The 20041-nt window shown below is 36.1% G+C and overlaps 3 protein-coding genes and 1 pseudogene across 3 annotated transcripts; all 4 read left to right on the top strand.

The window, feature by feature from the left end:
* The first annotated feature begins 1984 nt into the window (after window positions 1-1984).
* LOC130215051 (olfactory receptor 52D1-like) lies at window positions 1985-2944 on the top strand. Its single transcript, XM_056446939.1, has one exon. The coding sequence runs from the start codon at window positions 1985-1987 to the stop codon at window positions 2942-2944; it is 960 nt and encodes a 319-aa protein (XP_056302914.1).
* A 4277-nt stretch (window positions 2945-7221) lies between these two features.
* or61a1 (odorant receptor, family 61, subfamily A, member 1) lies at window positions 7222-8157 on the top strand. Its single transcript, XM_056447026.1, has one exon. The coding sequence runs from the start codon at window positions 7222-7224 to the stop codon at window positions 8155-8157; it is 936 nt and encodes a 311-aa protein (XP_056303001.1).
* Window positions 8158-14011: 5854 nt separating this feature from the next.
* Window positions 14012-14938, top strand: LOC130215184 (olfactory receptor 10A6-like). Its single transcript, XM_056447094.1, has one exon. The coding sequence runs from the start codon at window positions 14012-14014 to the stop codon at window positions 14936-14938; it is 927 nt and encodes a 308-aa protein (XP_056303069.1).
* Window positions 14939-18133: 3195 nt separating this feature from the next.
* Window positions 18134-19064, top strand: LOC130214138 (olfactory receptor-like protein OLF4; annotated as a pseudogene).
* The last annotated feature ends 977 nt before the right edge of the window (window positions 19065-20041 follow it).

The following is a 20041-nucleotide window of genomic DNA, read 5'->3' as shown; positions in this document are numbered from 1 at the left end:
CTCCTTTTGTGACCAGCACAGCATCAATTCATCTTGAGAATGACGGAAACAAAACCTGCACAGTTGCCAGAGAGATTTTGAGCCCTTTTTTCTTGCAGAATAGTCAGCCTGATCTCACAAGGAAACTTGACTTATCTACGTTTTGTCAGTTTAGTGGCTAATTCGTATGAGTTAGGACACGTGACAGCCAACTCCACCCCAAACCCAACTGTCATAGGGGGATAAGCACATCATACTATTGAATGAATAAGATCGTACAACTTCATACGAGTTAACCACTAAATCAAAAAGTTACGAATTGCCATGAGATTGTGTTGGAATAGTGGTCAGGTTACTGCTTGATGCTGGTGGAGGAAAACAATTCCTGAATCGCTCCTCCAAAACACCCCAAAGCGACCCTATAATATTTAGATCTGGTGACTATGCAGGCCATGGGAGATGTTCAACTTCACTTACATGTTCATCAAACCACTCTGTCACCAGTCTTGCTATGTGTATTGGTGTATTATCATCCTGATACATGGCACTACCTTCAGGATACAATTTTTGAACCATTGGGTGCATATGGTCCTCCAGACTGTTCAGTAGTCCTTGGCAGTGATGCGCCCATCTAGAACAAGTATTAGGCCCAAGTAATGCAATGATGTTGTAGCTTAAACATCACTGATCTACCCCCATGTTTCACTCTGGGCATGGAACAGTCTGGGTGGTACTCTCCTTTGGGGCTTCTCCACACTGTAACTCTCCCAGATGTGGGAAAGACAGACAAATCATGTGGACTCATCAGAGAACAATTCATGTTTCATATTATCCGCAGCCCAAGATTTTCTCTGCTGGCACCATTGAAACTGACATTTGGCATTGGCATGAGTGACCAAAAATTTGTCTATAGCAGCCCGGCCATGTATATTGACTATGTAGAGCTCGCAACGAACAGTTTTAGTGGAAACAGGAGAGTTGAGGTGCACATTTAATTGTTCGTTCTGTAGTTTTGTGTTTTATGGATACAAGACCCTGACATCCCTTTCAGACAGACTTCTCTTGCATCCACAGTTACTCCTGTTGGATGCGTTTATTCCTTCTTGGTAGTATGCTGACATTACCCTGGATATCATGGCTCTAGATACATCACAAAGACTTGTTGTTTTGGACACAAATGCGCCAGCGAGATGCGCACCAACAATTTGCTCTCTTTTGATTTGTCAACCATAATGTTGTGTGCATTGCAATATTTTTACGCAAAACTGTGCTATTCCTTTGCTAATTAAGCCTTCACACTCTGCTTCTACTGGTGGATTATGCAATCAATGAAGATTGGCCACCAGGCTCGTCAAATTTAGCCATGAAACCTCCAACACTAAATTGGCCACTGTTCCAGTTTCATTGTCCAGCCCCTGAATACACTATATATGTACAACTTTAGTTTAAATACCAATTCCCAATATTAACTACCTGCATATAACCTCATTATTATTAAGAATTTGGCTGTTTATGAGTACTTTTAATATATAGTCTTATTTTACATTCCAAATCCTATTTAATACCCAAACTCAACTACTACCTTCCTAGCTATTGTTAAGCAGCATATTAGTACTTCATTGAACTAAAAATCTTAGTTTAATTGTTTTGTTGATAGCAAGAATTGCACCATAAAATAAAGTGTAACCTTTATTTTAAACAAGCTCATTTTAAAATGTTGATGAGTGAATAATTAATCCCAAGAAATGTAAGAATGTCTCTTAGAGATTTCCCTAATGAGAAATCACAAGCTATAAAACCAGCAAGATCTCACCAGTTTCACTCACACTTCTGTGGATACTCTATATTTATTGTCATTTTTCTGACTGTGGCTGCAATTATGATTGAAATGCTCGGTTTATGTTTTACTAACTAATAATAGTCTTATTTTTCTGTTACACTAGGTTGTACAGCATAATATATGCTTATTTCATGTGATTTGAAGGACTCTACCCTAAATATTATAATGGATAACATGTCTTATCCTGTGATACTGACACTTATGGTGCCAAAAGAAGCTAAATTATATAGACACATTTATTTTATTTGTTTTCTTGTATTATATCTCCTAATATTGTCTGTTAATATTTGTCTTGTTATGGTCATTATTAAGGAGAAAGCTCTTCATGAACCAATGTACATCTTCTTATGTCATCTGTGTATAAATGGTGTTTATGGAGCGTCAGGATTCTACCCTAAAATTCTGTCTGATTTAATATTGGATTCATACGTGATCTCCTCTCACATGTGTGCTCTGCAAACCTATGTTATCTACAGCTCTTTACTTTCTGAGATCACAATATTAACAGTGATGTCTTATGATAGATATGTAGCAATATGTAAACCTTTAGATTATCATTCCAAACTAACCAAAAATACTTGTGTGAAATTAATTCTGCTCTCATGGATTGTTCCCACCAGCTTCTCAGCTGCATCAATCCTGTTGTCAAATTCGAGACCTTTTTGTAAATATCACATTGACAAATTATATTGTGACAACTGGTCGATTGTAAAACTGTCTTGCGAATCATCTTTTGTTAATAATGTCTTTGGATATGGTATCGCTGTTTTATTTTTTAGCTTTGTAGTTTTGATTATTTTTTCCTATATTAAACTGATTGCTGCATGTAAAGCATCTTTAGAAAACAGAAGGAAATTCTGGCAAACTTGTCTGCCACACATATTTTCACTGTTTAATTTTACTTTTGCTTTTCTTTTTGATTTTATGTATAATAGATATGGTTCAAAAGACATTCCAGAGAGTTTGCGGCATTTTTTAGCTTTAGAGCTGGTGATTGTTCCACCTGTCTCTAATCCTCTAATGTATGGGTTAAATATTCAAACAGTCCGCAAAAGAGTTTTTACTTCATGTGGGGCAGCAAAAGTAAACATTTTAGAAAAAGTCCACAAATTTATTATGCATTAAATGTAATGCATGGGGGGTAAAAAGCTTATTTAAATTTAAAACTAAAATACAACAAACTGTGAGAAAGTTTGCAAATATTATAATTTTCTAATTGTTAAATTTTCTAATGTGATGTACAAACTGTATTAATAATAATAAAAAGTTGCGATTCTAATAAATACTTAGCCTAATATTGTCATTATATATATATATATATATATATATATATATATATATATATATATATATATATATATATATATATATATATATATGTGTGTGTTTGTGTGTGTGCACAGTGTTCAGCATATGTAAGTACACCCCTTTTAAATATCTATTTTAATAGGAAGCTATACAATATTATATTTGTGCATATACATTAGATTATAGTCAGTACTGAAGCCAATTCTGGAGCTTATCTAACAAAAAAACTTAATATCATGGTTCAAAAACTAGTACACCCAAATTTATATGTTATAGAAAAATATTTTTCTCCGGGTTTCCTCCGGGTGCTCCAGTTTCCCCCACAGTCCAAAGACATAGGTGATAGGTGAACTGGATGAACTAAATTGTTTGTTTGTATTATTCACAGAGAAATGGATAAAAATATTCATTTTCTAAATGGAGTGTACCCAATCATGCTGAGCACTGTGTATAATATATATATATATATATATATGCAGTTGAAGTCAGAATTATTTTTTTTTATATTTCCCAAATGATGTTAAACAGAGCAAAGAAATTTTTACAGTATGTCTGATGATATTTTTTTCTTCTGGAGAAAGTCTTTTTTGTTTTATTTCGGCTAGAATAAAGTTTAGTTTACTTTAAACTTTATTGTTCGTTCTGCTTGGCAAGATTAGATTTAGTTAAAAATTTAAAAATCTAATTAGCCCCATACATATTACTGCACATCAATTATGACAATCACCACATTCACTTCAAACAGTGATCCGATTTAAAACAACAACTGCAATTGGAATAAATGACATTTTATAGACCTAGAATCAAATCAGTCAAATAGAATCTGCAGTGAATGTTGTTTGTGACAAGTTATCTTATTTGCTTGATTGAAAATTTGCGATAATTTCTTTTTCTGTTTGAATGTTGTCTCACCAAACCATGAAACAATATTATATGTGAGAACACTCTCTATCAATGATATACCAACTACTTACTCCTAAATTATGAAGACGTTCTAAAAGAAGGTTAGGTTGAACAGTATTAAAATCAGCTGAAAAATTCATACAAAGTATTCGAACATACATATTTGGCCTATCTAGCTGATGTTGAACTTTATTTAAAGAGCCCATATTATACATGAAATAGGGTCATATTTAGGTTGTAAGGGTCTCCAACAACAGTCTAATATGCATGCAAGGTCATAAAACACTTTGATGGTCTTATAATCTGCATTTATTTTTACCTAATTATCCCAGCGACTACCATATGAATCGTTTAGCGATTCATTTGTTCCCAAACCCCTCCTCAGCGCGAAGCTAATCTGCGCTGATTGGACCGATGACAGCCTGCTGCGATTGGTCGACGACACTGACAGGCTTCAGCGCGAGACAGAGTGAAATGCCCAGCTGCTAATCTACAATATAAAAGTAGTCACAGTGCATACACGCTTCATAGTGGATTTTGGCTGCCAGTGGGTGAATATAAACACAGACGATGGGCTAGAAAATACTGACGACTAACTATTTTATTGAGCAAAAAGTCCAAGAACTGGCGAGGAGATCTCCTAGCCTCCTAGTCACAGTCTTCTTGCTCTTTTCACACACCCACACACACACACACACGCACACACACACAGGGCCTGCGCGTCCATAGAGGAGCGGCTGAATAGAGAGGGCGCGGCGCTCAGTTATATCCGCGAATACCCGTGCGTTACACACACGAGGAGACACACACACACACACAGGGCCGGCGCGTCCATAGAGTAGTGGCTGAATTGAGGCGGCGCGGCGCTCAGTTATATCCGCGAATACCCGTGCGTTACACACACGAGGAGACACACACACACACACATTACTTGACCGTTGCATGTGTGTAAACAGCTGACGATCCGTAATCGAAGCGGCACGCGTCGCGTTTTCAACGTGGCTTTACACATGATATGAGAATATAAAGAGTTAACCTGATACAGCACACGCAGTTACAAGTAACAAAACACAACTAAATACAGAATTTGCAAGATAGAGTAAACGAGGCAATAATTTTAATCGCACGTACTTACACTGGTGAAATGGGGGAAGAAACTGATTCCAACTGTCTACAAACCATTGGTTATATAATAACTTGCCTAATCACCCTAACCTGTCTTGTTAACCTAATTAACCTAATTAACCTAATTAAGTCTTTCACTTTAAGCTGTATAGAAATCTTGAAAATATCTACTGTTATCATGGCAAGGATAAAATAAATCAGTTATTATAAATGAGTTAATAAAACTATTATGATTAGAAATGTGTTGAAAAAATCTTTTCTCAGTTAAACAGAAATTGGGGAAAAAATAAACAGGGGGGCTAATCATTCTGACTTCATCTGTATATATATATATATATATATATATATATATATATATATATATATATATATATATATATATATATATATATATATATATATATATATATATATATACTCAGTGAAAGCAATGTAATCTCTCTGTGCCATTCAAAGCTTTGCCATTTTTACTTATGCAACTGGTGAGTTTACTAATCTAAGCATAATGGAGTTTGATAGATAGCTTGCAATTTAAAGTGCAAAGGCTTATCTAGGTTAATTAGGTTAACTAGATAAGGCTAATTAGGCAAGTCATTGTATAACGATGGTTTGTTCTGTAGACAATCAAAAAAAAATATTGCTTAAGAGGGCAAATAATATTAACCTTTAAAAATTTATAACTGCTTTTATTGTAGCCTTAAAAAAATTAAATCCGATTTTTTACAGAAGAAAATAATATTATAAAAAACTATTGTAAAAAAAAATCACTTGCTCTGTTAATCATTATTTGGGAAATATTTAAAAAGGAAAAAAAGAAAATCACAGAAGGTGCAAATAATTTTGACTTCAACTATATACTGTATAAGGAATTTCTTTACATTACATATGTTTATATTATTACATTAAGTACAGTATGAATGTTTATGTATTCACGTTTAGACTTTTCTTATAACTTTTTTAATTATCATTATCTTCACAACATCCTCATTTGAATTTAACAGGTATCCCATTCCAAAAAAAGAAGAAAGGTTTTTCTCTTTATCATTGTTTTTGTTTTATTTTATTACCTTAACTTATACATGCGGTATAAGTAAACTGGGTAAACTAAAATTGGTCGTAGTGTATGAGTGTGTGTGTGAATGAGTGTATTGGTGTTTCCCAATGCTGGATAGTGGCTGGAAGGGCATCCGCTGCATAAAACAGTGTAATTGCTTGTTCATTCTGCTATGGCAACCCCTGATAAATCAGAGACTTAGCCAAAGTAAAATGAGTAATTTGATAAATTATTAAAATCCCTTTCAGTAATTTCATGCCCAGGACACAGATTGCAAGTTTAGAATGCTTAGGTCATTATTATTACATTAATGTTAACCAGCAGGGCAGTATATTTGTACATAAATTATAAATCACAGCCGTTTAAAGGCAGTATTAAATGCAACCAAGCTCTATGTCAGCAAGAATAACCCAAAGACATGACTTTTGCATCTGTTTGGTTGCTGATTGAAAGTTTTAACTGCACAACATCAGTTACTACTGCCTCTACACTGCACACGTGAAAGCTGCCATTGTTAAACACCTGTCCTTTTGGGTCAATAGAGCATTATATCAGTTTACTGTTGTCATGTAAATTTGGCAAGCATTTTTATTAAAAACTCTTTTTCTTAAAAAAGTCACGTATGGTACGATTGAAGTTATTATCAATATCACTTGCAACTATCAAAGGACTGATAAACCCATCCCATCCTCTGACCCTTTGTTATAAAAATAGCATGTACAAGTGATTCAGCTACATTTATCTGGGTATCTCACTCGGAGCACAGAACAATATACAGTAGGAATTATTATTATTATACAGTAGGACTTTCCAGAGCACCTCAACATTTTAACACTCCCGTTAGTGTTTCAGGTACAAACCTCTCAGTTCAGTTAGACAGTTTTTCAATATTCTCTCTTCTGCATATTTGACTGTAAATTTAATGATGAGAAAATGTGACAATGCTGGTTATGATCTGAATTTTCCTTTCGTTTTGCATTTGTGTCTGGTCTTCATTAGTATGTCAAGTGGAATGGACAACATTTCCTCTTTCTCCATGTTCTCTCTCACGGCTCTGAATGGCAGCAGATCCAGCAGGATCACTATTTTCTCTTTTGCCCTGCCAGGCTATTTTCTCACTATTTTTGTCAACACACTCCTAATTTTGATAATTGTTCTGGAGAAAGTTCTCCACCAGCCTATGTATATTTTTTTGTGCAACTTATGTTTAAATGGATTATATGGAGCCACAGGATTTTATCCACCCCTGCTGTATTATTTACTCGGTGAAAGCGATGTAATCACTCTGAAAGAATGTGCCATTCAAAGCTTTGCCATTTTCACTTATGCAATTGGTGAGTTTACTAATCTAAGTGTGATGGCGTTTGATAGATACTTAGCAATCTGTAGACCATTATACTATCATAATATCATGACAACTGTCACTGTTTGGAGGCTATTAACTTTCATTTGGATGTTTCCCTGCTGCACTGCAATACTGCTTATCCTTATGACATTTAGATTTCCCATCTGCATAAAAAAAATAAGCAAACTGTACTGTGAAACCTGGGTTCTGGAGAGACTCGTCTGCAGAGTGGACACTGCTCAGTTTGTGTTCAATGGAATATTAACATGTGCTGTTAATGCCCTGGTATGGTTCGTGTTTTTGTCTTATATAAATATACTGGTCGCTTGTAAGCACTCTGTTCAAAACCACAAGAAATTCATAAGCACATGTCTGCCACATCTGATAGCCTTTTTGAATTACGTGGTCTGGTCACTATTTAGTACCTTATATGAGCTGTTTGGAATAAGCAATTTGCCTCAGGGGTTTAAGAACTTTTTGTCAGTTAGCTTTATGATCATTCCACCTTTGGTAAATCCTGTAATATATGGAATAGTTTTAACCCCTATAAGAGCTAAAGCAAAGCATGTAATCCAAAGCTTAAAACCAAAACATATCGATTAAGCATTGCTTTTTCACAAAAGATTTGGAAAAATTGGTTGCAGAAAAAAAGGTGCATCCATTACTTACTATTAGTTTGTGTTCAAACTGCATTTACATTTACAAATATGATTCAATATATGCAAATAAAAATGCCACTGCATGTCATTTAGTCATTAAAAGACTAGTCCTATATGTATTAACCCTTTCTAGTGATTTAGATATGTACCAAGTTGTTGATCATTTACATGAAATGTACGACATCAGATATAGGAAGATATGGCCATTAACTCTTTAGAGAAGGCTGTCTATGCATTCAACTCACTTTATTATAGTTTTGTCACAAAATGCTTGCCTGAAAATGGTCCAGAATGTGGCCAGACTTAACAGAAAAATCACAAATGTGATTATCTCACCCCAGCTTTGTGAACATTTTGCTGACTGGCTGTTCAATTTTGAATAAAATATCGAATGATTTTTTGTCTACAAATCTTATAGCTCAAAAGGGATCTCCCACTATCTGCTGAGGACATATCATCCTCAGGCCACAGTTAAAACTTGAATAGCTAGCACATCAGTAGAAACCTGTAAACAATACAGTACTATCATGATTTCTGTAACCTGTAACCAAGGCCACTTATTATGTAAAACATATTATTATCATTAAATTTAATTTATCATTATAGTTAAAATAGTCAACAATGCAGTAAAATAGTGTAAGTATTGAACACATCACAATTTGTCTTATATTGTACTGGTAAATATAGGTGCTGTAGACATATTGCCATTTCGATAACAACCAATTTTTACATCCATATTTACAAAAAAAATAATAATTTACAAAAAGAGTAACTTTAGAAATTTTGTTATGTGTAATAAAATGAAATGACACAAGGAAAAAGTATTAAACATGTGAAGAAAGGACGGTGCAAAAAAAGGCATGGAAAGACTAAACAGCAGCTGGAATCTCTCAATAGTTATTTAGCAACCCTGGCCCTTGCAAATGTAAAATAATATTAGCTGTTTTAACACCTACATTACAGGGATTTCAGCAACACAATGATCCCAAACACAGCTTTGGTTTGGGTTTTACCAAAATCCAGTAACAATTTGATGTTAACAGCACCTTTAGAAACATATATATGGGGAAAAACTGTGACATGTTCAATGCTTATTATACCTGCTGTCTGTGTATTCATAATTGTATTTTTACTTTATTTCTCACTAACTTAAATGTAATTTCTGTCCTCTTGTGTTGATATTCACCCTGAGCCTATGTAAAAAAATCCCTGTGTGTTTGCACAAACTTGGCGATTAAAGCTCATTTGGATTCTGATCTAGAATAAAACGTAGAGGGCATCAAGTTTTTTCTGAAGTCAAGTCTTGATCATGGATTAAGCTTTCTTTATTAAACTGCCTAAGCTTGCATCTCTGTCCCAATTGTAAATAAATCCCCCCTCCGAGGCGTCACTCACAGTTCTGCCTTTTTGTGTGCTTCTTCACCAACTCACAGTGGTGAAGAATGCGAAAGAAGATCCCACTGAAGCACATCGATATGTGCAGATTTACCACTCATGCTGTTTGTTTACCCCACCATCTTGGATTTCTCTCTTCTGGTTTCTGTTCACAGGTGCACTCCTCCCCAGAAAAAGATGGAGGAGATCCTAAAACAACTCACCAGCAGCAATTCTTCAAACACTCTGCTGACCGCCAGGACTGAAAAGATGGCCGAAAGAGAAATCATTGTTCTGTACTACGTCTCACCACCACTCAAAATATACCACTACCTGACCCAAGAGCACATGCAAGTAGGATACTACCAAAAATTACTGCGTGTGATGATGAAGAAGCCTACTTGAATATGTTTGAGGTTACACCAACCCCTGAAAGATGGGAGATGGGGAGTCCTGGGTGAAAGCATTGACATCCCTGTTGATTGGCGAGGCACAAAGAGCATACTTTTCACTGCCCACAGCATCAGTAGAAAACTACGAAGAGGTAAATAAAGAAAATTTAGCCCGTATGGGCCGGCACCATCATTGCCCTGCAACGAGCCCATTCCCTTGGATCTACAGTCTTCTCCAGCCACAGTGCCCTGCTGGACTCAAGAAGTGCAGACAGTCTGGTACACAAGAGATTCTAAGCCCTTGGGTAACCTCAAAATAATCAATCTCGATAATGTGTGTTCACGTTGATACTTGCTATGTGCTTACCCAAAGGATGAACATCAGGATGGGATCTGAGTCCTGGCAGGTGGATATGACTGGTTGTTGGGATATGACTGGTCAGGATTGAACAGATTGATGGTGCTTGCCTTGCAGCCTATGAATCCACATAGATGACGCCATCATTGGAGACAGTCATGGGGGGAGAAACATCGGCTAGATCTTCTGACATTAGATAGTGGTAGAGATGGTGAGCCCCCCTCCCAAAATTTTAATCTGTCCTTGGATATGTTCCAACAGGTCACAGGAGGTTTCTCTTTTGGTAAAGAGCAGAAGGAGGACAATCGTCTAAAACACTGCTGGGGACAAGTTTGTCGGATAGAGGGCAAAGATGTTTATCCTGCTCCCCATCCTCTCCCACATTTTATAGTGTAGAACAGCCTACTTTACTGTGTCACTCAGCAGAGGGGGGAGGACAAACAGCTTCCGGTAGTCTCAAAGATGAAGAAAGAGGCAATCCTAGAGTTGGCTTACTCCCATTCGCTGGCAGGTCATTTGGGGGCCCAAAACACAATTGAAAGGGTCAAGAGACTAGTTTCACTGGCCCAGCCTGGAGGCAAGAAAGACTTACAAAAGATAAGAAAGACTTACAAAAAAGTCTTACTCCTACCATATGTTTTCTTCAGGAAAAGAGAAGTTCCCCAAGCCTCAAAAGGATATACCCCTTCCAGCTCTTATTAGGATGCCAACCAAGGGGTCTCCTTGACGTAGGAGCCTATAGAAGCAGCAGCTGGCAGCTCATCGAACTGTGGTCAAGCATGTGTGACAGATGAGGGAAAGGATCCCTTGCATCATGCCAATTGTCCGGGAGCACCTGGTGAAGATCCAACAGTCTCAGCAACGGCACTACAATCAGGCGATCTAACAACGGGAATTCCAGGAAATAAGGTGATGGTCCTGGTTCTCAAAGCTGCTTATAAGTTCCTGGTGACATGGCAAGGCCCTTACATCCTGGAAGAAATAGTTGCAACTGTAAACTGCCAAGTAAAGGAACCAGAACGAAGACGAACAATCCAAACTCTAATCCAATCCAATCCAAATCCAAACCATGTGGACCTCCTAAAGAGGTTCAAGATCAGGTGGCTACTTTTCACTTATCGAACCCATGATGGTGGACACCAACCCGGAGCTGTCCGCCACCCAGAGGTCAGATCTGAGACAACTAGTCATCAGTTCCACAAAATCCAAAAGATACTCAAGCTGGGGCTGATTTAACCATCCTGAAGTCCATGGTCTAGCTCAATTGTCCTGGTCCTGAAGATGGACGGTGCCCTCCGGTTCTGCAATGATTACCAGTGGTTCAATAAAGTCTCAGATTTTGATGGCTATCCCATACCCAGAGTGTAAGAGCTCCTGATGTGCTTGGGAAGGGCCCAGTATATCACCACACTCGACCTTACCAAAAGTTATTGGCAAGTTCCCCTCTCTGAAACTGTAAAACCCACGACTGCTTTCTCGACCTCCAATGCACACTGGCAATAATGAACCCTTCCATTCAGCATCCATGGGGCTCTACCCACCTTCCAGAGACTCATGGACATGCTGATGCTAATACTTGATGCTGAGACCCCATCAAGTGTACACCGCAGCCTACCTCGAAGACGTGGTAATCCATTCGGAGACAAGGGAAAAACATGGGAGGATGCTATCCGAACTGCACCAGGCTGGGCTGATAAAGCTTTCTCTATAGCTGTTCCTCTGACAAATCTGACCAGGAAGGGGTAACCGGAGAAGGTATGATGGACAGAAGTGACAGAGGAGGCTTTTAAGAGCATCAAGTGGGCCCTCACCTTGGAGCCGCTTCTTAATGCCCAAACTTCAATTGCCACTTCCTGCTACAGCCAGATTCTTGCAACAGCGGATTGGGGACCGTGCTCACCTGGATACCAGGGGTGAGATGTATCTTATATGGAGATCCACATCGTCCTAGCAACACAATGGAAACACCCAGGGATTAGCACTAAGGGCCAATCGGTCACAGATGATACCAATCAAATCACCCTATAAAAGAGAGTCTAAGAGACCCAAGAGGTAAGCCACAATTCCATTACAGATGCATACAGATGCTTATTCTCCATTTTCCCCAGATCGATACATCGTCACCTGAAGAGGAAAGCACTGGACACTGCGACTTGAATAGGAAAGGAAGGAAGACACCCAAAGCACTATTACTTCATGTATCTCTTTTATTGCACAATTGTAAATAAATCTACCCTTCAGAGCTTCACTCACAGTTCTGCCTTGTCATGTGCTTCTTCACCAACTCACAATACACATTGTTTGCCAAGCCAGAATATTTTTGATTTCCTTCAGAAATTAAAAGATGATTTTGGAGTCAACAACTAGGAATTATGCAATACCAGAGTCAGGTTTCCCAACAATGATGTATCTTAAGATACATCAGCTTATAAGAATGCTCTGTATATGCAAGGTTATGAACACCTTACAATTCCAAAAACTGCACCTGAAATAAAAGTGTGAGAACTCATATGTATTACTTAATGTAACTTAAAGTAATGAAATGTGCCCCATGCAAAACGCCGCCCTGGGTGAACACCATACCTGCCAACACTCCTATTTTCCCCAGAAGTCTCTTGTATTTCACATGCATCTTCAGTCACCTCCAATTTGTTATTTCTCTCAAGAAATTCATTTTGTAAGGCCCAATCTAGTTATGAAAAACCACTTTTTGTCCATGTTTGTCAAGTTGTCATATCTTGAATAAAGCTCATCACCTCACATATGTGATAAAATATTCAAATATCAAAACATTTTTCACATCAATCAGCAACATACTGTATGTTACAACCCAGTTGTGCTGATGATTATTATGCAGGCTGGATTTGAACAGCAGTGGTAGCAATGTCAGTAGAAGTAGACAACCCCCCACCCTTGGTCTCCCGGAATGTGGAAGACAAATGTTGGCAGGTATGGCAATCAGCCCTATTGGCCATGCCTAAATTTGCCACTGGCCACAAAAGTAAACAATTGGACACAAAACATTGATCTGAGATTTAACAATTTACTAACTATTTAATTAAATGTAAAGCTTGCGGAAAGAAAAAGAAAATGATCTTAACAAATGGCTGGATGCAGCCTACACCCTACTTATTATTACAAATTTGTTTTAAAATAGCACCAAACAGTTACGAACAGCAGTGTGCCAGATAAGAATATATAAAGATATTTATTAATGGCTAATGGGAGTTTTAGTACCCAGATGAGCCTGTGTAGTTAATTATAGCAGTTGTTATCAGAAAATAGCATTGATTGGAATTTCGGGACTGACTAATCAGAATCAAGTATTCCAGAGAGCCGTGCAATAAATATTTTAAACAAAAGAATAATTATTCCAGAAATAATTGATTGTTTTATTTTTAAACACTGTGATAAGGTTTATAGTGGGTTAACTAGTTGCAAACAGTCATTCAAATAGAATTACAAAAAGTGTTGATAATCATCTGATAGTTTAATATCCATCAAACCAAGGTTATCTTGGCATTGTATAATTATTCCTGAATTATCAAAGGACTGTTAGATCATCATGATGTTTTGCTTATCAGACTGTATATAAAGTTCTCTCATTTAGCCGTGAGCAGAGCGAAGGGTGGATCTCTAAAAGAGCTATTCAAAAGTGTCCAGAAGGAGAAGTAATGGAAAACATCTCCTCTTTCCACATTCTCACTGTCACAGCTCTGAATGACTGGGACTGGACCAGCAGGATCTTATTTTTTTCTTTTGCGCTTCCTTGTTACCTGTTGACAATTATTCTAAATGCTACCTTGATTATGATTATTGCACTTGAGAAAACTCTGCGTGAGCCCATGTACATTTTCTTGTGTAATCTGTGTGTCAATGATCTGTGTGGAACCACTGGGTTTTATCCCAGGGCCTTGGCATATTTACTCACAGAAAGAAATGTGATTTCTCATGAGGAATGTATTGTTCAAGGTCTTGTCATTGTCATCTATGCAACTGGAGAATTTACAAGTTTAAGTGTCATGGCTGTTGATAGGTACTTAGCCATTTGTCGACCATTACATTATCATAGAATTATGTCACCTTTCACTGTACTAAGCCTGGTGACTTTTATTTGGGTATTTTCTTGTTTTGTAGGTCTAATGGCAATCTCATTGACTCTGAAGTATCCTATTTGCAGACATGAAATTAACAAACTTTTCTGTGAACACCTTTCCTTGTTAAATCTTGCATGCAAACACGATATTTTTGAAGCAATTGTTAATGGGTTTATCTTTATCATCATGAGTTTCCTTTTTGTTTTTGTTCTGTTTTCCTATTTAAAGATAATTCTTGCTTGTAGAAAATCTAAAGTAAGTCGAGAGAAGTTCTACAGCACATGTATACCACACTTGATCTCCTTTCTGAACACAACCTGTGGACTTTCTGATTCTCTATACACAAAATTCAATATAAATACACTGTCTCATTTAGTATATACCTTTTTGTCTATAATAATCCTGACTGTTCCCCCTTTTGTCAATCCTCTAATTTATGGTATAAAATTAGGTCCAATCAGAGCAAAAATATTGTATATTTTCCAAAGACCCAAGATTAAATAAATTGTATCTATACACTATACTTTCTTAGAGAATATTTAAGACTAACTGTTTTTATGATGCATCACAGCAACACTTTATTAAAAGTGGTTATGATTAAATGTTTTATTCTGAGCAGCTGAAACAACTGTTTTCCTACAATGTTGTTTAATGTATTACTTGAGCTGTGCTATTAATGTGTCATGATTTATAGCAGAAAGAATTCATGTGCATTTATATAAGTGTTTGCATCTTAGCATTTGACACCAACACATCTTCAATTATAATAAAGTCAATATTAAAAATAACAGTCATGTATTTTATGCATTAATACAGTATAGCTATCATAAATGCAGCTAAGCTGTACAGGGTGCAATGACCCAGGTGAAAACAAAGTGCTCTTGAGTACACTAAAAATATACTAAAAAACAATTAAGAGCATTGTAAGTACAATTTTTAATCAATAAAATTAAAAAAAGATATACACTATGAATATACCAATTAAAAGTATACTTTTGCTTAAGTAGTACTTAAGTAAAACTGTGAAAGTATATTAAATATAACTGATACTTAAATAGACTTTTAGTATATAGCAACAAAGTGTACTACTTGAAAAAAATTGTATAAATGTATTTCTTAAAAGTATAATCTGAATGCTATAAAATAATTCAGTTAGTACACTTTTACATAGTTTTTGTAAGTATAAATTAAATTGAACTTTTTAAAAATGTAATTTTTAGTGTTGTAAATAAAGTGTACTACCTCAAAAATAAGTGTAATACTTAAAAATATCATTTGAATACTATAAAAATAGTTCAAATTTAGTACACTTTTACATATTTGTTGTAAGTATAAATTAAAATGAACTTTTTTATATAGCAATAAAGTTTACTATCTCAAAAATATGTTATACATATAATGCTTAAAAGTGTAATTTGAATGCATTTGATAGTATGACCCAGGTGAAAAAAAAGTGCATTATAATACACTTTATTTCAGTGCACTTAGTGCGCTTCCAGAATGCACTTAAAGTGCTCTATTTTTGCTGACTAATGTACTAACAGTTGATCTTTAGTACCATTTAAAAATAAACTCAAGGTGAACTAAGTGTACTTGACTGCTGTTGACACACCATTAAGTTGAAATAAAATATAATATATATATATATATATATATATATATATATATATATATATATATATATATATATATATATATATATATATATATGTGTGTGTGTGTGTGTGTGTGTGTGTGTGTGTGTGTGTGTGTGTAATACCACTTTTAATAGAATACTAATCATCTTTTATTGCACTTTTAGATATACTAGATTTACTAATAAAATACACTTATGAATTATTTAAAATATAACAAAAATGTAATTGCATTTTCCCAATGTGACACTTAAGTTCACCTAAAATAATACATTGATTATTATTACCCAAAAGGTGCATTAAAATACATGTTATATAATACAATTACATCATGTTCTTGAAGTGCTCCCGTTCTCCCGTGATGCACCGGGGCATCTAATTCCTACAATATAGTACGATTTGCTCATCCTCCAATGACGGTTGGGTTTAGGGGTGGGGTTAGGTGCCACGCCTCCTTTATAAAATCGTACAATTTCGTACGACTGAACTTGTACGAATTCGTACGAATTAGCCACTAAACTGTCAAAACGTAAAATACTTACGTTTTCCCGTGAGATCAGGCTGGTTTTATAGATTACAATAGGATAAACGTGTGCTGAAATCTTGCTCTCTGTGTTGTTTTCCCAGAATATTGACTTATCAAAATAATAAAAGTTGTTAAACTTAAAAGCTACAAGAAGGTCCTGTTTCATCTGTGTTTTCCTGAATTCAACTGGCAGGGCTCGACAGTGCGACCATTTCGCTCGCATTTGCAACTAAAAATAGGTGTGTGCGAACTGGAAAATTTATTTTGATTTTTTTTATAAGCTTTATTGAGGACTTAATTTACTGGGCCATAGTAAAACAACATGCTCTTCACACTAAGTTATGGCATATTACGTTGGAAATCTATTGTGACTGTAGCAGCACATCTCTACTAGTTTATTTACTTCACGTCGGGCGGTCTTTACATTGTTTTGAATACGTTGCTAAGCAATGCAGGGCACCGAATGACGGCGTGTGGATGGCCATGGATGGCATGCAAGTCTACTGTGAGACCGAATTCAACACCAGCACTTCCCATGCATACTTTACCTGGGCGGCTCGGTTCTGTATCACAGACTCGCATGCTCTGCATGCAGACCCACAGAGACTTTGGTAGTAGCTTTAAAAAAAAGAAAAGCCTTTTACTAAATAGACTGATTCAGCTCATTATTTGGCGTGACAATACATCCTTTTTCCCAGACACGTCTGCGATTCTGCTTTCGCTTACGATATTAATTGTATTCGTTTTTGCATTACTTTATTGCAAACTGTGGCTGCTGCATACATTGCTGCTGCATACCAGCTAAATATTGTGCTTATTGTTTTAAATTTTGTTTTAGTTTATCCTTTGTTTTTATTAGATAATGTCTCAGTATAAACTTGATGAAACTAAGAGAGAAAAATATGATTTTGCATGAAAATATAACAATACTTCAAAACCAGCTTATGTACTTCACACACATTCACATGAATATAGGCCATTGTGCGAATATTTAAATATGACTGTTTTCTGCAAACACTCAACTGATGAGATTTCTGCATTAAGCTTCTCAATAACTATTACAATGGAAGAGTAGAATTTATTTTGAAACAATTTTCACTCATAAACTGCTACAGTCTACCAATAATTACAAAAAAAAAAAAAAACAGCAAGTGATATGCTATTGCACAAAGATAAAGTCATGTTCCAGTAGAAACTTCCATGGTGATCTTTGCATCGTATTATTATTCCTGAATTATCAAAGGACTATTAGATCATCACAATGTTTTGCGTATCTGACTGTATATAAAGTTCTCTCATTCAGCCGTGAGCAGAGCGAAGAGTGGATCTCTAAAAGAGGTGCTTAGAGGCCTTCACTAAACCTCACAGCCATTCAAGACAAGACCATTTGTTGCTTTTGTCATTTTGAATGTTTTACAATATATTGCTTTCATTAAATCCTTTAACAGTATAACACAAGACACGCAAAACTGAACACAAGAGAAACACTGGATTATTTGTGTCGGCCTGGACTGATCTGGAAGCAGATTTGGAGAAGGAATGGAAAATATCTCTTCCCACATTCTCACTGTCACAGCTCTGAATGACTGGGACTGGACCAGCAGGATCTTATTTTTTTCTTTTGCACTTCCTGTATACCTTGTAACTATTGTTCTAAATGCCACCTTGATTATGATTATTGCACTTGAGAAAACTCTGCATGAGCCCATGTACATTTTCTTGTGTAATCTATGTGTCAATGATCTGTGTGGAATCACTGGGTTTTATCCCAGGGCCTTGACATATTTACTCACAGAAAGAAATGTGATTTCTCATGAGGAATGTATTGTTCAAGATCTTGTCATCATTATCTAAGGAATTGGGGAATTCACAAGTTTAAGTGTCATGGCTGTTGATAGGTACTTAGCCATATGTCGACCATTACATTATCATAGAATTATGTCACCTTTCACTGTACTGAGCCTGCTGACTTTTATTTGGGTATTTTCTTGTTTTGTAGGTCTAATGGCAATCTCATTGACTCTGAAGTATCCTATTTGCAGACATGACATTAACAAACTTTTCTGTGAACACCTTTCTTTGATGAAACTTGCATGCAAACAAGATTTTTTTTAAGGGATATTTAATGGATTTCTCTATATTAGTATGAGTGTCCTTTTGGTTTTTGTTCTGTTTTCCTATTTAAAGATAATTCTTGCTTGTAGAAAATCCAAAGTAAGTCGAGAAAAGTTTTACAGCACATGTATACCACACTTGATTACCTTTCTGAACACAAGCTGTGGTCTTTCTGATTCTCTCTGCACACGTTTTAATGTAGATACACTGTCTCGTGTGGTATATACTTTTTTGTCTATAATAAACTTAACTCTTCCCCCTTTTGTCAATCCACTAATTTATGGTATTAAATTAGGACCAATTAGAGCTAAAATATTGTATATTTTTCAAAGGCCAAAGATTAAATGAACTGTAGCTGTATACTGTTAGAGAATAATTAAGACTGACTGATTTTTATGACGCATCACTGTGACGGTTTAATAAAAGTAGTTATGATTAAATGTTTTATTCTGAGCAGCTGTTTTCATACAGTGTGGCTTAATGTGTAATGTCAATAAAAGCAAACCAGGCATGTGTTTTATGCATTATTACAGTATAGGTAATTATAAATACTTTTCTGATGTGTTTGTATTTTTAACTAGCTCAATTTTACTGCCTCTTGACTAAACAAAACCAGCTAAATATTCTGTTTTTGGCGATGAGGGATCTGTGCCCACGGTGGAACTCTGGGGAAGAAGGTAAAATCTGCTCTCCGAAAACTTCAAAAAGTATCTGGGAGAAAAATGTTGTTGGCCATAGACCTTCGATTGACTCAGGCACACCTATGATCCTTATGTTGTTTCTTCTGCTCCGTGCTTCTAGATCAGCAGTTTTGGCTTTTAACTTTGCGTTGCTCTTCGTTACTGCTGAGAGGGATGCTTCAAGCAGTTCCACGCGCTCATCCAACGACTCTGCATGGGATTCTAACGAGGCAAGTCTCTGTCCGTGATCGGATACCATGACCTGAACACAGTCAAGTTTCGATTTTAATGTTGAAATCGCCGTTTTGAACTCTGCCGCCAAGGCCGTTCTATGATCTTTCAGCAAATCTGACAGAGCCACCATGTTCACTTCATCTGTTGCCGCAGGTGTTTCAGCTTTTGCCTTAGCTTCTTTCTTGGATGTTTTCATGGATTTAGAAGCCATCCTTAATAAATACTGTTGTTTATACGTTGTTTAGCTATTTTTTATATATAGTTGAAAAAGAATAGGGGGAAAAAAGGCACACGTCTACTCCATCTCGTTCCTAACTGGAGATCAAAATTCTGAGTTTTATTTGTATAATGATGATAACACTATCTAGTATACATAGTTGGTAGACAGCAAAAGCAAATGTGACACATCCAAAGTTTT

Source organism: Danio aesculapii, chromosome 21 (assembly GCF_903798145.1).
Source record: "Danio aesculapii chromosome 21, fDanAes4.1, whole genome shotgun sequence".
In the NCBI taxonomy this organism is placed as follows: Eukaryota; Metazoa; Chordata; class Actinopteri; order Cypriniformes; family Danionidae; genus Danio; species Danio aesculapii.
The sequence above is the reverse complement of the archived record's forward strand: the minus strand, read 5'-3'. Positions and strand labels throughout refer to the sequence as shown.